At 28.1% G+C, this 15,741-nt stretch overlaps 1 protein-coding gene across 1 annotated transcript in view; it reads left to right on the top strand.

The window, feature by feature from the left end:
• The window catches only part of LOC142331074 (uncharacterized), a 56,418-nt gene that overhangs the window by 4,844 nt on the left and 35,833 nt on the right, over window positions 1–15,741 (top strand). Inside the window, exons 2-6 of the mRNA XM_075376731.1 lie at window positions 1,703–1,848; window positions 4,796–4,922; window positions 6,300–6,444; window positions 9,995–10,136; window positions 13,929–14,025. Coding sequence (XP_075232846.1) covers window positions 1,740–1,848; window positions 4,796–4,922; window positions 6,300–6,444; window positions 9,995–10,136; window positions 13,929–14,025 — 620 coding nt within the window. The 5' untranslated portion in view covers window positions 1,703–1,739. The remainder of the gene's footprint in view (window positions 1–1,702; window positions 1,849–4,795; window positions 4,923–6,299; window positions 6,445–9,994; window positions 10,137–13,928; window positions 14,026–15,741) is intronic.

The raw sequence follows: 15,741 nt of genomic DNA, 5'->3' as shown, positions 1-15,741 counted from the left end.
ACAATTGTTGTAAAATTACTGGAATTATCCTTTTAAATAAAGCATACCATGTTTTTGTAGATAATTTTTTTAATTCTGTCAAATTGACTTTAATTCGGTCAAAGTTCACTTTTATAACTGGTACACTGCATTTGAATTGAAAAGGTATTCCACCAGATATGAAACAAACATTTGTGGTTGGTACAACCAAGTATAAAAGAAAAACTTCTATGCTAATGTTGGAGTACAGAGAGAAAAAATCCAAAGAAACAAGTACTGTTGTTATTAACAGATTCTGTTGCAGCAAACCAATGTAAAAGTAAGCGAAGGGGAAACCATGTTTATATTAAAAATAAACTTATTTAGATAAGTGAATATAATGTTTTTATGGGAAGAGTAGATGTAAATGATCAATAAATGCTATGTCAATATGTAGATGACCGAAAAACAATGAAGTTTTGGAAAAAATTAACATATTTAAAAGCATGGTGCAGAATTCATATATTCTATATAATTTTAATTCAACAAAAGCTCTTTTCAGATTGGACTTAAGTGTCTCATTAGTTGAGGAATTATCCAAGAGTGCCTTCAAAAGAAATAAGATAAACCTAATGTATATATCTTTCCTGCTAACTAAGAAGCTAGAAAACAAGATGGTGGAGATTTTATGGGAGCAGATAAATTCTTTGAAAAAATTCCTCAAAACAAACAAAAGAACTGCTGTGGCTGCAGTGCATAGAGTACCAAAATTGGAGGAAAAAGGAAAAAATTTACATTTATGTGCAAAAAATGCAAAAAAAGGAATTTACACCAAATGCTATCCTTTGCATACATGTTAGGAGAATTTTATGTTGTATTTATTGTGTAAAGTAGTAATATTAGTTTACACATTTTTCAAACAGTAATTTTAGCGATAAGCAATTATTTTCATTAATATAATTGTTTACATATAAACATGAAATATCAGAACATTGAACTCATAATATTACTTCCTTGTGAATAGTGATAAAATTTACAACTGCACAATATTAGAAAAAATAACTATAAATTAGTTATTTGTCTGAAAAAAGACCCAAAAATTGTTTATAGAAAATTAAATGTATTTTAGTGTATTGTGACTTAAAAATGGTAACTATTTTTTTAAATGAATTTTAGACAAAAGAATGGAAAAATTTGGACAAATATTTCTGGAAAGTCTTTTGAACATTTTTTTTTTCTTGTAATTGCATGGAAATATATTTTTATTTTTTATTTTTCTATATTTTATTATTGATAAAACAAAAAAGAATTGCAATTTGAACAAAGAGAAACAAAGTTGTAGTGTGTGTTTTATAAAACAGTCAGCATATTGTTGAAATATGGGTTGGCACTCTATGCATACCCAGTTGTATAATAGGTGGCACTTTAAGGTAGTATATTAGAAAAATATTTATTGTAGCACTAAAAGGGTTAAGATATTTACTGCTTCAATCCACTTATTAATGGAAAAATATAATTTGTTACTTTATTGTGGTTCTCTTTTTATTTAATTGTACTTTTTTTATTTCTTATTTAATTCTTGTTTATTATGTCTATGTGGAGGTGTCATTTAATAAATAAATTAGAAGTGTAAAAATCTAATAGAATTTGTTCTTTATTTCAGTTTATTTATTTTTTTTGTGCTAGTAATTTTTAATATATGACCTCTGAAATATAATTCATGTTTTTGCATTTTGTTTTACAGCAAATTTTTAGATACAGAAATTATCCCTTTGAGCAAAATGGAGTTCGGAGATGGAGATAATGAAGAATTGGATACATTTGTGACTGCCATGAAAAATAATACTGTTTTAGAATGTAGAATTATTCAGTTAAAATCATTCATAAATAGTAAGTCAATTAATTTATGCAATCATTTAGAATAGGCTATGATAAGAATGACTACTGTTTGTTAACAGCTACAAGTTACATTTTATACTTTGTGTTTTATTAACAGTGTATTGTTATGTATTTAATATTTAAACATTTTTGTTAATTTAGGTTGGCATTCAGAATAAATAAATCTATTCTACAGTATAGTTCATTTTGAATATTATTTAAGGTTGTACAAGACTGTTTAAGTCGTGTGTACTAATTTATATGTAAAAATGAAAACACACATTTACATTACATGTTGACTGCAAAACGTGCAGAGTGTGTGTATGTGTTGGGTCATGTTATTTTATTTAATGAAGAAGACTATACTCATAGTTTGTTTGGATATGTTTACCTTCTCAAAGTCACTTAGACATTTTACATGTTTTATTTTTTTTAGTTTTATTGTATATGAAAATATCCAATATTTCTACAACAGTAAAAGTTGCCAAATTAATAATTTTTAATGACTGCAAAATGACTTTTTTTTAAATGACATTTTGGGCGTAGTTTTTTCAGTTTATCAGTCATCTCTAAATAGTATACAGAAATCTCATTAAATGATTTTAATGAAATAATATATGCTTAATTAAGTGACTACTGATTGCAATAAAGGATTTCATACTCTTGTTAGTAATTTCTTCTAACTTACAGATTTTTATTAGATTTTTATCAGATTACTTATTAGCAAGTTTGATTTTTTGTTCTCACTAACAGTTGCTGAGCAAAAATAAATTATTACTGAAGTTATATTACCAGTATTTTTATTTATTTTGGATAATTTCAGTAATATTAATAACACATCCTGACTCTGTAGGGGAAGACCGCCTTTTGACGATCCCGGATGCTACACCCTCTCTGTTTCTAGTCCAGATAGGTTTTACCAGAGGTCGTCTTTTGATCCTCTAGCCTCTGTCAGGATACCACTGATGCAAATACCTTGGCAAACATTTCTATCAGTGTATTTTCACAAAATACTACTGCCTTCGTATATATATCTACAACAGCATCAGACCCCCTCCATCCAGCCATCCATCTGATGCTAAGAGTTTAAGGAAACCAGCAGCTATGTTCCATTCTCTTTCGGTTTTCGAATTAACTTGTAGATCGAAACCAGAATTGATCCTTGCAAGCTTTCTAACTACTTTGGTATGTTCAGGTTCATTCCTGAGAAAGACATATAAGACTTGGCATACATCATCACTCTATACAGTCATCATCATCTACACTCTGGACACAAGTCTGAATTAATCAAACCAAGTCTAGCCTACCTATCTCGAAAAGCACTATGTCTAGAAATAAACTATATAATATGCTAATTTGGGGAAATCCACTACTACCTGTTTATTTCTCACAACAGGAAAAATACCATGCATGTAATGCCCATCAGATGATTCAGTTCCCTTATAAACTACAGCACTATGTCATGTTTAATTTTTGTTTATATTTGGATATTGGATTATCTGATAACTTGTTGAATTTTATCAGTAAAAATTTTTGCCAATCACCATAGCAGAGGGGCAGCGTCTCAGCTTTTCATCTGGGATCCAGGGTTTGAATCCTGGTCAAGCATAGCATTTTCCATACACAATAAAATTACATTTTTACATTCCCTCGTACAAGCTTCTGTGGTAAATTAATTAATCAAGCCAAAAAAACTGGCAAAAAAAAAGATTTAAAAGAATTGTAATTCACAGTTTCAGTATCCATAATTCAAAGAATCAGTTAAAAAATCTAAACTAAATTTTACATTGTATTAATTAAATTAATCTTTTTAGTTAAGTGTGGTAATCTGATAAAGTTTCTGAATTAAATCAATCTGTAGATTAGTAAGATGAAATGATGTTTAAGTTTTAATCCTACCCTACTAAACTGTTAAAACCGTTAACTTTAATTATATCAATCTTCATCACTCAAAAAAATTATTTTTCCACAAGAGGTAATCAATTTTGGACACCTACCCATTCCGAGATGCTCCCCCACCTGGTCAAACCACCCGGAGGGCCTAGCTGCGGAGGCATGCTATAGGCATGCCCTGCAGCTAGTACAGTAATGAAATGTTTAAAATTCACTTTCTGAATACCTGAAAATATGCACTCAGAAAATATATCCACTACTCCCAATTCAGTCCCTTCACTGCTTAAACATTATCATTTGGTTGTGGAATTATCACAGAGAAAGTGACTAAGTATATCCAAAAATCATATTCTGGAAGCATATATCCAGGTACATGGAAAGTGAGTTCCAACCATTTTATCATAAAAAAATTAATTAAATGAAATTTAAAAAAAAGAAAAATTGAGAAATAAGTTCAAGCATTAGGCTGTAGTTGTTAAATTGTCTATATATAAAATAAATTTACCTATTAGAAGTAAATAAATTTAGTCTCATGTTACTGATAAATATAATATTGTAGAATATTTATAAGTATAAGTTAGAATTTCATCCATATTACAGAAGTTGTTTTGTGCATTAATTATTGAGTAAGTAATGAATCTAATTCATTGCTGTACTTAAAACATACTAATCATGATTTGTAAACAATTATTGCTGGAGTACATCATCCTTATCATCAATAGAAAGGATGATGCTATTTCTAGATGATAGAAAAGATAAAGGAAGTGTAGGTGTACCTGTAGGTTATTCCACGAAAGCTGACACAGTGCATTCAAACAGTGAAAAAATAGTGGGAACAGTGTATAATAACAATAAATTACATTATCTTGAAGAAGATAAATTTGATTAATTTGTCAAGTAAATAAAATAATTTTGAAAAAGTTCAGTTTCTTTTTGGACAAATCTTGTTCATAATTTGTAAGTATGGAATCTTTATTCATGTAATAATGTTAATAATAAAATATTTACTAGTAAATCATTTAATTTTTTTGCTAATATTTCTCTTTTATTTGTTACTTTTTTACAGGCCTGAAAAAAGAATTAAATGACATAAATCACCAAATTAAAGAACAGCAAGAGTTGAATAAACGACTTTCTTTCGAAGCAGATATAAAACAAGCATCTGAGTTACAAACTAGAACTAGAATTGCAGCGTATGGCCTTTTTTGTTAATTTTTATTATAGTTTGGGTTTTCTTTAATGTGTTGTGCTGATACTGACAATATTGTAGTTTTTCTGAATGCACTCTTTACTTAGAATACACTCTTTACTTTGTTAATATATTTTATTGCAAAATTATGTTTATAGATCTATTAATAAGAATAGAGAAAGAAATTCTATTCTTTGTCTAAGTAATAAGTAATCAAACCTAAATTACTGATGAAATATGTTTATAAAACATTTTATTATCTTAAGAAAAGTATTTAAATAGCAAAATATATGTCAGAAAGAGAGTGAATTTAAAAAAGTGGTTAGGCAATTTTTTGTCCATAGATTTACCAATGTATGAGTATGGCAAGAGACAGACATTTGTTGGGTGAGTTAGAGGGTTACATAATTAAAATAAATGAAATCAAAATACTTTATTTAAAAACTATTGTTTTTGAGCAGTTCTTAATGTCTTTTTGATTTTTAAATAATGAACAATTTCCATTAGTCATCTTCTCCATAAAAAAAAAAAACCACTGAATTTATTTTGTAACAATTTATAATTATACAATTGTATTTTTATTCAATGGTGTTTGACAAAAAAAAAATGGCACTAAAATCAATGAAAATAAAAGTGTTATCTTGTGGCTCATAAAAATGAAGTTGAAAGTACTAAAACATTATTCCTTTTGTCATATATCTGATTTAAAAAAATTACCTGTAGGCTCTTATAATGGTGTAATAATAAAATATATGATTTAAATTTTTTTTTGTCCAAAAATTGCTAAAAAATTATCAAATGTTTATAATTTTATAATAAATAATAATTATAAAAAAATATTCAAGGTATATCCGTAAAATAAGTACCATTTCCTTCTATGACCACCCCAGTGGTGTGATTGCAATTCTGAGCGTGCTCATCACATTGCCATTTGTATGTAAAAAAGTAGTTTAAGATATGTTCTTCCATGTAATAATAAAATTATTCTGTTAAAAATTACTTATATCTTTTAATAACAAAACAGTATTTATTTTTTGTATACGTCTCATATTGCATGAAGAATAAAGAAAAAGAAGAATGCTGTTTATTAATAAAAAAAAATTACTGTTAAGTGAATATTTAAAAAATAACTCTAAGTAGGGAATTCAGATTTAAATGAAGCACGTGAATTGAAGGTTTGTGAATATAAAATGTTTTTTTTGAAGGGGTTATTTTTCAGCAGAGATAAAACATATTTGCATGAATATGTTTTTTCTTAAATACTTTGGTTTCATAAATATTATCATCAGTTAATAATATCATTTTATAACAAAACCAAACCAGATTTGGAAGTAATTCTTCTACACATATTTATACAATTAAATTATTAACTGTTTTTCAGCTTGGATAGTTCTAAACAGCTTGTTAATAAATTGTGTAATGATCTTCATGAACAAGTCATTTTGGAGAAACGGCGTTATGAAGAAACTAAACGTTCTCATGAAGTCTCCATTAAAAATCAGCTAGCAAAATGGGAAGAATATCAGGTATGTTATTTTTATTTCAATTTCTTTGAATTACTAGTTCTGCTGGTAGTTAGGTGAATATACTATACAGAAAAAAATTATTAAATTTAAAATAAATAAATAATTGAATTGAAAATGGTGTAATACAGTATTTGTAGTGGGATTGCAGTTTGCAATTAACAAATAGCATGGTCACATTTCACTTATGGTTCACTACATAGGCACTATAGTTATTGTATCTTGTGTATAGTTATCATATATTACTGAATTATAAGTGATTAGATTTTAATTGCATTATCCTTTACTACAACTAAATCACATGGGGCTAAGACAGAAATGAATAAACAGAATATTGATCTGATATTAAGTCAGAGTCTGATAACAATTCAGGCCACAATTCAAGCCACAATTCACTCAGAATCTTTCTATCACCTACCATTTTTGAAAAATTTTTAAATTTTAATTAAAGAATTTATTTCATTTTTCATTGTATAGTTAGCATTTTAAGTTCCTATATTATATTTTGTCAGCTCATTTTTTATAGTTTATCTTTGTTAATATAATTTGTAAGCTATAAATAAACAATACTAGACGAAGAATTAAATCATATCATAGTCACATAATATGACATTATATCTAATACTGAAGAGTGAGATTTCATGGACAAGATTAATCAGGTCTGTGCAGGTCAAAACATGGAGCTGAAAACACAGCTGTGTTGTTTGTATTAAGCACTAGATTTAGGAACGAATTAATTTTGTTCAGTCTTATTGCTGTCTTAAGTTTGTTAATAGTGCAGTATCATAAAGCCTCAGAATTGTGTAAATGATGTGGATGCCTTTTGTTATGTATGTGGTGAGTTTACCGTGAAATCAAATAGAAAAAACATTTCACCTTTAATTAATAAAGCATATCATTTGTACTTTCAGTGTAAAATTGGTGATCAGGATAAGACGTGGTCTCCTCATACTGTATGCACTAATTGTTCTGTATATTTAAGAGTATGGCTGAAAGGTACATGGAAGGCTTTGCCATTTGGTGTACCTATGGTTTGGCGTGAACCAAAGGATCATGTAACTGATTGTTACTTTTGTTTAACAAGTGTGTCTGGAATTTCTAAAAAATCCAAACATACTGTAAAATAACCTTCATTGCAATCTGCGATCAGGCCTGTACCTCACAGCGAAATTATTCCAGTTCCTGAGCCACCCGTGAATGTACGTTTCAAAAGCAGCAATGAAGAATCAGGCAGTACTGAAGAAGACAACAATGATTTTGATTTTGAATTATCTAACAATAAGCCACATCTTATGTCACAAGGTGAATTAAATGACTTGGTTAGGGATTTAAATTTATCAAAAAATCAAGCTGAACTGTTAGGATGTCCTCAAGGTTGAAATTTACTTTAAAAAAATACAAACATTTCGGGCTTTCGAAGACGACAGAAAGAACTTTCTCAGTACTTTATTGATGAAAATAATTTAGTTTATTGCACAAATATTGATGAGCTTATGTTGCACTTAGGACAAGTTCATAAACCTGAGAACTGGTGCCTTTTCATAAATTCATCCAAGTATAGTTTAAAATTGGTTCTACTACACAACGGTAACAAATATCCTTTGATACCAATTGCTTATGGTATTAATTTGAAAGAGACATATGATTTGATGAAAGACGTTCTTGAAATAATAAATTATAAAAAACACAGCTGGAACATATGTAGTGATTTGAAATTTATGTTTAGGCATGCAGTTAGGCTGTACTAAGTACATGTGTTTTCTTTGTGAATGGGACAGCCGAGCTAGGGATAAACATTATGTTACCAAAGAGTAGAAGAAACGAGACAACTTAACTCCAAATGGGAAAAATATTATTCATGAGCCCTTAATTGAACCCAAACAAATATTTTTATCCCCTCTCCATACCAAGTTAGTATTAATGAAAAATTTTGTAAAAGCAAAGAAGAAGGATAGTCGTGGACTTTTGTTGGTCATCCGATAAGAGAGTTGGTGAAAGATGATGTTAATGTTAAATAATTTAGAAAGTTCAGTTTGGGTTCATTTAAAAATGTTTGCAAAACGTTTCTCGGCAAACAAAAATTTGACAGTTACCATGACATTGTTAATCAACTTCTTACTTCATACAGAGCTATGGGATATAATATGTATTTGTATAATATGTATATAATATGTATAATATGTATTTGTATAATATGTATTTGAAAATAAATTTCCTCCATTCACATCTGGAGTTTTTCCTAGACAACCTCAGAGATGTAAGTGACGAACACGGTGAAGGTTTCCACCAAGACATTTCGGTCTTGGTGGAAACCAAGCTTTATACCAGCTTATGGTAAGCTGCTATAAAGGGAAATGGAATACTAAAATGCTAGCCAATTACTGTTGGATATTAATTTGGGATGTGCCTGAGGCTATTTATAAAAGAAAAGCTCATCGAAATCGTTTTAACATAGGTATGGCCATGCAAAATTTTAACTATATTTTCTCTTAATTTTTTTTGAAGCGTAATTTATTTAAAATTAAGGGCGATAGAAAAAATGTATTTACAGATCTGTAATGTACGTAAAAAAACAATTCAAGAAATGGTATCACACTTAGAGAAACATTAAAAAACATTTTTTTTGTCTGTCAGTGTTAGTTTCTGTTCAGTAAATCAGCAATGAGCTGTCTTCTTGTAACTGAAAAAAGACCAGCACGCTCTTGAACTGTAAATGTTATGTGTGCTACTTTTGGGTGTGGGCGTTTTGTTTTTGGTCTGTAATAATTACTGCTGGAAACATGTACTTGTTTGCAGAAAGGTAATTTTAGACTGGAAGCTGCTTAATTTGTTCATGAAAATTTGAGACAGAAACTTTATTAGAACATACAGGTCTGTAGCATATTACCTGTATAGAACATTATAGAACCTTTTGTAGGTCTATGTACATATTAGTTAAAACATCTGGAAAATAATTATTCTAAAGATTCTAACAAAATCACTGGTGCAGTGATTTTGTTATCACTGATGCAGTGATACTCAAACAGTAATTTTCTGACAACCAGAATTATTTTTAAATGGTCCCATTAACACCATCAAATAAAATTACGATTCACAGTTTTTACAGGAGGAATAGAATATTAGCGTAATTCCATTAATATATCAGTGCTTTATGCTGAGTTAGACCTTTGAAGTTTTCTTCAGTTATTATGAATTAAATGTTTTCCAATAGCTCGATACTTGTCTTGCATTTGGGTAATAATCAAGACAAAAAAGCCACTTATTTTTCCCTGCATTAGTATGTATGAAAAATGATTAATCCTCTTATCAGATAGTGATTTATAATACAAAATTAATCTGTAGTGGCCGACTAATTAGTCAATGAGGAGCACAGTTGGAGAAAAGTAACAAACAATTTTTATTTTGAGTACTCCAAGCATAAGTTTAACATAAAAATTTTAGTTTTAAAATATTCCAGACATAAATCCCCATTTGAAGTATGGACATTTGTCATAAAATTCTCTTATTCTGTTGATTTTTTTGTGTAATGGTAACTTTTTTCTTTAACTTACAGGAAATTTATAAGATGTTTCCATTGGCCAAAGAAGTTGAAAATGCAGAAATTAAATTAAAATCATTGGAAATTAGCAAAAAAATAAGCAAACATGAATTACAAATATTAAAAAAGAAAAGTGAAGATTTGAAAGTTATTAGAGGTAATATTTTTATTAATTGTTATATTTGATTATCTGCCTTGAGTCACACCTTTGTACCATATCTATTCTATCTGACTGAACTTATGAACCCTTAATAGTCCCCATTTTGTTTTAGATCATTTACAACTTTCAGTTTTTCTATCTTCTTTCTTTGAACCTTCTACTAATTTTCTAGCAATCAAGATTTTCTACATTACTTTAATTTATTATTACTGTAGTTAAAATGAAATCTCCTTAAGATGAGCAACCCATCGTAACAAGCAGGCCTCTTGCAAAAATGGTTGCCTTTTATCATGATTGATTATCTGTGATATTAATGATTAATTCACATATCAGAGTAATGCTATACAAGGATTTTCATGCTGTTTTAACTTATTTGATGTTGCTAACAATTACATGTTGCCTCTGAGACAACCACATCTCTGACCACTTGTTGATGCTATACAGTATCTATTTTTGCTACATTGTTTGCTCACATTTATTCAGATTTATATCATTACTATTTTAAACATGACTGCTTGATAGCAAAGTTACAGTATTAAGAACTATGTTATATCATGGTTTAGTCTTAAACTGCTGTGAATTAAACAATATTGCTATAATTAACAAGACATTTATAATGAATTTCATTCTAATAATTTAATTTATAACTTTTATTTATATATCATACCACCAATGGCGGCTTGTAGCTAAAATTAGTGGCAGTGCTGCTCCAGAAAATTTTTTTCTAGGCCTTTTGAAGGCCATGGTTAAAGTTATCTGTAAAATAAAAGAACCGAAAAAAAATGAGTCAAATAGAATAGCTGGAAGCAGGATAATAATCTAATTCTACACTTTAATACATTCAAGAATATGGTACCGTATTCAGTTTAACCAAATAAATAATAAAATATCAGTACAGATATTTTTTAATATTATTAGAAGTTAATAAAATGTTTGCTTAAAAACACTATAGTCCAGAGGTGCTTTATTTAAATTTCTATGTGCACAGAAACAAATACATAATTAGTTTTTACTAATTACCTTCTCTTTCACCCTTCCAGTGTGTTTTTGGACAGATTTACCAATCAAAGAGCCCTTGCTTTCCGCCATCTTCTGATCACTACTGAAAAACCAACTAAATCACATTCATATTCCTTCCACTGACTAAATTAGAAAAGGGAACAAACAAGGAATATTCCACACACACATGGAGTAACAAAAAAAGACTACCTTCCACCAGCATGCCAGGGTTGGCACTGTGGGAGCAGCAGTGCTCTCCTTCCCTTGCAGCTTCCTATATGTGCATGTGCACAACAGCCAAACACCATGCTGCTGGAACTGTGAGGCACACAGTTCCATACAAAGATTTTTGTATATTTTCATAAACTGGGGGATGACAGGTGACACAAGCTTAAGGATTATGTATTGTACAAGTAAAGAAAAAAGGACTCATATATTAAATGTTATTGATAATATCAAGTGGAAATAAGGGATCAGTTCCACAGTGCATATAAATGAGCCACCACTGCATACCACTCTAGTGAAATAGTTTTGTATTTCAATTCTGGTCAAGCTAGGCATTTTTCACATGTAACAAAAAAGTAATTTCTCTCGTTGTAAAGTATAAAAAAATTAAAAAAAAAAACATTGCTATTATTAGTAGTCAGTTTGGGGAGTTGGAGTATATAGATAAAATAAAAGTGATCTACACACCCACTAGCATGCGTGCATACACACACACACACACACACACATTCAAAGTGCTTTAATTTATAACTTCTGAAGAAGTTTTTTTGGGGATAAAAATAGAAAGATAAATGTAATCCTGAATCAAAACATGTCTCTGTTGTACACATATAAGGGAAACACTCATGCATGCTCAAAAAGCATAAAAACTTTCAGGATATTTCTAAATATGACTTATTACAATGTGTCAATATGCCGGAGAACATTTTCTAGACTTTTCACTTTCTGTAAAAATCTGATTGTCTAATAAAAATTCTGTTACGTTATTTTTTTATCATTTTCTATCAAATTTAAAATGGTTAATTAATGGGCTTTTAATAGCTGAAATAAAATATATATCTTTTTTCATATAGATATGTATATATCTAGCCATAGATCTAATAGATAGATTGTAGGACCTATATAAATACTATTAGATATAGCTTTATATATATATATATATATATATATATATATATATATATATATATAGTGTGTATAATGAACATGTAATGCGCATAACAGAAAATGTATATTCAAATTAAAAATTTGAGTCTCAAACTACGATCAGAATAAGTGTTATGTGTAGTTGAGCTTGAGATCAATAATTCTGAAAAGGATTATCAAATTTATAATCTCTTATCATTTTTTGGTACTTCAGTTTATAGCCCATTAAATTTTACATTTGGTGGTGGTTGCCTTCAATAATATTTTTGTTATATTTTATATGTTATTTTTATTTATTTATTAGTTTTACGCTTAATTCCGCTATTTTCTAATTCAACAATTTTTTTAAAAATGGAAAAACTCAATCACAAGTTAAAAATGTATTCTAAAATGCTATCTTATTTTTGGAATAATTGGTTTATAATAAGATTAGCGTGTTTGCAAGTACAGGTACCTGAAGCAAAATCCTTACATATCATGGGGAATCTGAAAATGTTTTGTCCCCTTACATACGGTCATAATTACTGCCATCCCTGTTTATTATTAATAAAAAAACGTTTCTAAACTGCTTATCATAAATCACAATGTTATAAATGTCTAGTTAGTACTTGTACTCATAATTAAGGGTTAACAGGACTTCATATAAAATTCAAAAAAATCGAAAAGTGTAAAAATCATGGATTTAAAATTTGGCAGATCTATTTACAAAACTATGACAAAACAACCCTTTTAAGATTTGAAAGAATTCTGTTGCACAATTTGCTAGTTAGAATCATCCAGTGTAAAGGATTTAAAATTTTTGTTCTTTAATGGGGACCTTCTTTTTTAATTCATCTTAAAACATCTCAGTTAAGAATCAAAACAATTTTGAAGGTAATAAGTAACTTTAAATTGAACAGGCTAATTCAATTGCTGGTGCTCTGAACATAAAAAATCTAAAATTTGTTTTGAAATTATTAATCCTCAAACTTGAATGCACTTAATACTTATTCATAATAGTCTCCATTGCTGAGAAATTAACATCATATTGTGGAATTTTTAGAATGTTAATATTCTTAATTTATTCAGATATATGCTAAATTGCATTAAAATGAGAGAGGGAAAAGTAAATATGTAAAAATAAAGTGATATTGACAGTAATAAAATAAAGTAATTTTATTTCTTCTTACTTTTTTCTAAAAGAGTTGTAATTTTTTAATTGAATATTTTTTAAACTGAAGAAATTTGAACTTCATATGTTCACATTAATTAGATAATTCTGCATCAGTTTTAATAAATTATTTTCTTTTTTTATTTATTTTTATGTTCAAACAATAATTTTTTATAGCTTTATTCCTGTAGGTTAAAAAATCATGTTAGATTCTATTTTCTAAAAGTTACTCTTACATAGAGCAGAATTTATAGAATAACAAATATTTTTTTTATGCAAATTACTTCTACACTCTTGAAATTAATTTGTATAATAGATGACAAATTCCATACTATGAACATTTAATCTTATAATTGCATTAAAAAAATAAATAGGAACTGTTGTAATTAATATCCTTTAAATATGGTTAAAAACTGGTGAAAATATTAATCTTTCAGTTTGTGAGTGAGGTAGGTTTTCTTAATTATTTTGGAAACATATTTTTTCAGAAAAAAGAATGCAGATTAGCAAGATGAAATTAGAAAATGCCCAGATAAAAAATGAAGAACTTAAGAAACTGAAAGAGGAGCTTCAAAACAAGAAAAAGTATGTTAAATACTTATTAAGTGATTAGGACTAGTCTTTTCATGATAGATCTAAGATATGAATAATCATAATAATGTCCTAATCATTGTAAATTAAAACACTTCTAACTTTGTTTTGGGAACCTAAAAATAATCTTCTATAATGTTATGTTATCACTAAATATTTACTACTTAGTACTTACTTATTTTCAGTCATATTTTACTATATATTTTTTTTAAGTTTATGGATAGTCATAAATTTTTAAGCATACTGTTCTTTATGCTGAATGAAAAATAACAATTTTATTTTATTTACAGACTTCAGTAAAAGTTCTCAGTTCAACCTCTAATAGATATTGTTATTTTAAAGATAACTTAACTGAAAGATTTTTAAATAAAAAATGATATCTATGAACACAATTGAAGAACTCTTTTTATTTATTCTTTTTATTACTTGGTATTCGAATATTATAAAACAATAATAAACATTTATAGAATCTTCATGCTGAAATTAATAAAATGTTTAGAGCAAAAAATTATAATACACTAACATCCCCTTTGCAGCTTTCTTTACCTGTATTACCTGCATTTAGAACTTCAAAAATTGGAAGTAGTTATTTAGTAATTATGTATGTGCTGTTGTTCTCAGAGTTACTTCTATTCACTTACCAGTTAAAATAAAATGTTTAGATAAAGAATATGTTCCCAAAATCAAATTTTTAATGAAATCAGGAGGATATTGAAGTAATTAAAAAAAAATTGTTCCCACCTCAGCAAAGAGCTGGAGTTTAGCATTCCATTTTTGGCAATGCAGTGGTTGCATATTTTAATATTGTTACCTAACTGAATATCTTTCAAGTTCAGATTAGTACCAAATTGAAAGTCGAATCTACACCATATTACATGTTGCATGTGTATGGCTTACCCTGAAGTTAATTCTTAGTCAAGGATATAAAAGTCTAGACTGGATGAGTTTTTCTGGGTCTTGCCAGATTAGATAATGACATTAAATTTAATAAAACATATAATAATTTCTTGATGAAATCGTTATTGTTATCAAAATTCAATATTCCTCAAACCATCAAAACCTTTTTAAATATGTAAATAGTCATTCTCTCATTTGTTTTGCCATATATTACAGTAGCAATACATACTTTTGTTTTATAGATGATGACATTAGATTTAGTAAATTACAATCTTTTGAAGAAGTCTATATTGACATAGACAACAATTGATATAGACAGTACTCATAGATATAGACAACAGTAAATCTAGTAAAAGAAGTTTTAGATTATTTATTTATATTCTTTTTTATTTATGATTTGTATAGTAGTGAGATTGGGTGAGGTTTGAACTGTGGTAAACATCCTGGGGGGAGTCATAAGAAAGCTACAGTTAAAGTTTCATAATGATTGGTTCATTAGTTTTTGCACTTACAGGAAATAGACACAAAAGATATTGTCTCTTTATGTAGTAGTAAGGTATTCAAGAATATCTTACTACTAAGTAAGGTATTCAAGAATATCTTACTACTACATTATTTCAGAGAGTCTTAATTCATACTCAGTAGCACTCTCTCTACATTTCTTTTTTAACTTTTTTGAGACAGATATTTTTTGAATTGTTTTTTTCATACAGGTAGCAGTTTTTTTTGGCCTATCCATATTTTAAATAAAAATGAAATTAAAAATATAAAATTAATTAAAAAAAAATACTTTATCTCTTCTTAATTTTGACT

This window comes from Lycorma delicatula, chromosome 10 (assembly GCF_047948215.1).
Source record: "Lycorma delicatula isolate Av1 chromosome 10, ASM4794821v1, whole genome shotgun sequence".
Classification (NCBI taxonomy): domain Eukaryota; kingdom Metazoa; phylum Arthropoda; class Insecta; order Hemiptera; family Fulgoridae; genus Lycorma; species Lycorma delicatula.
This window is presented reverse-complemented; position numbering and strand designations above follow the sequence as displayed.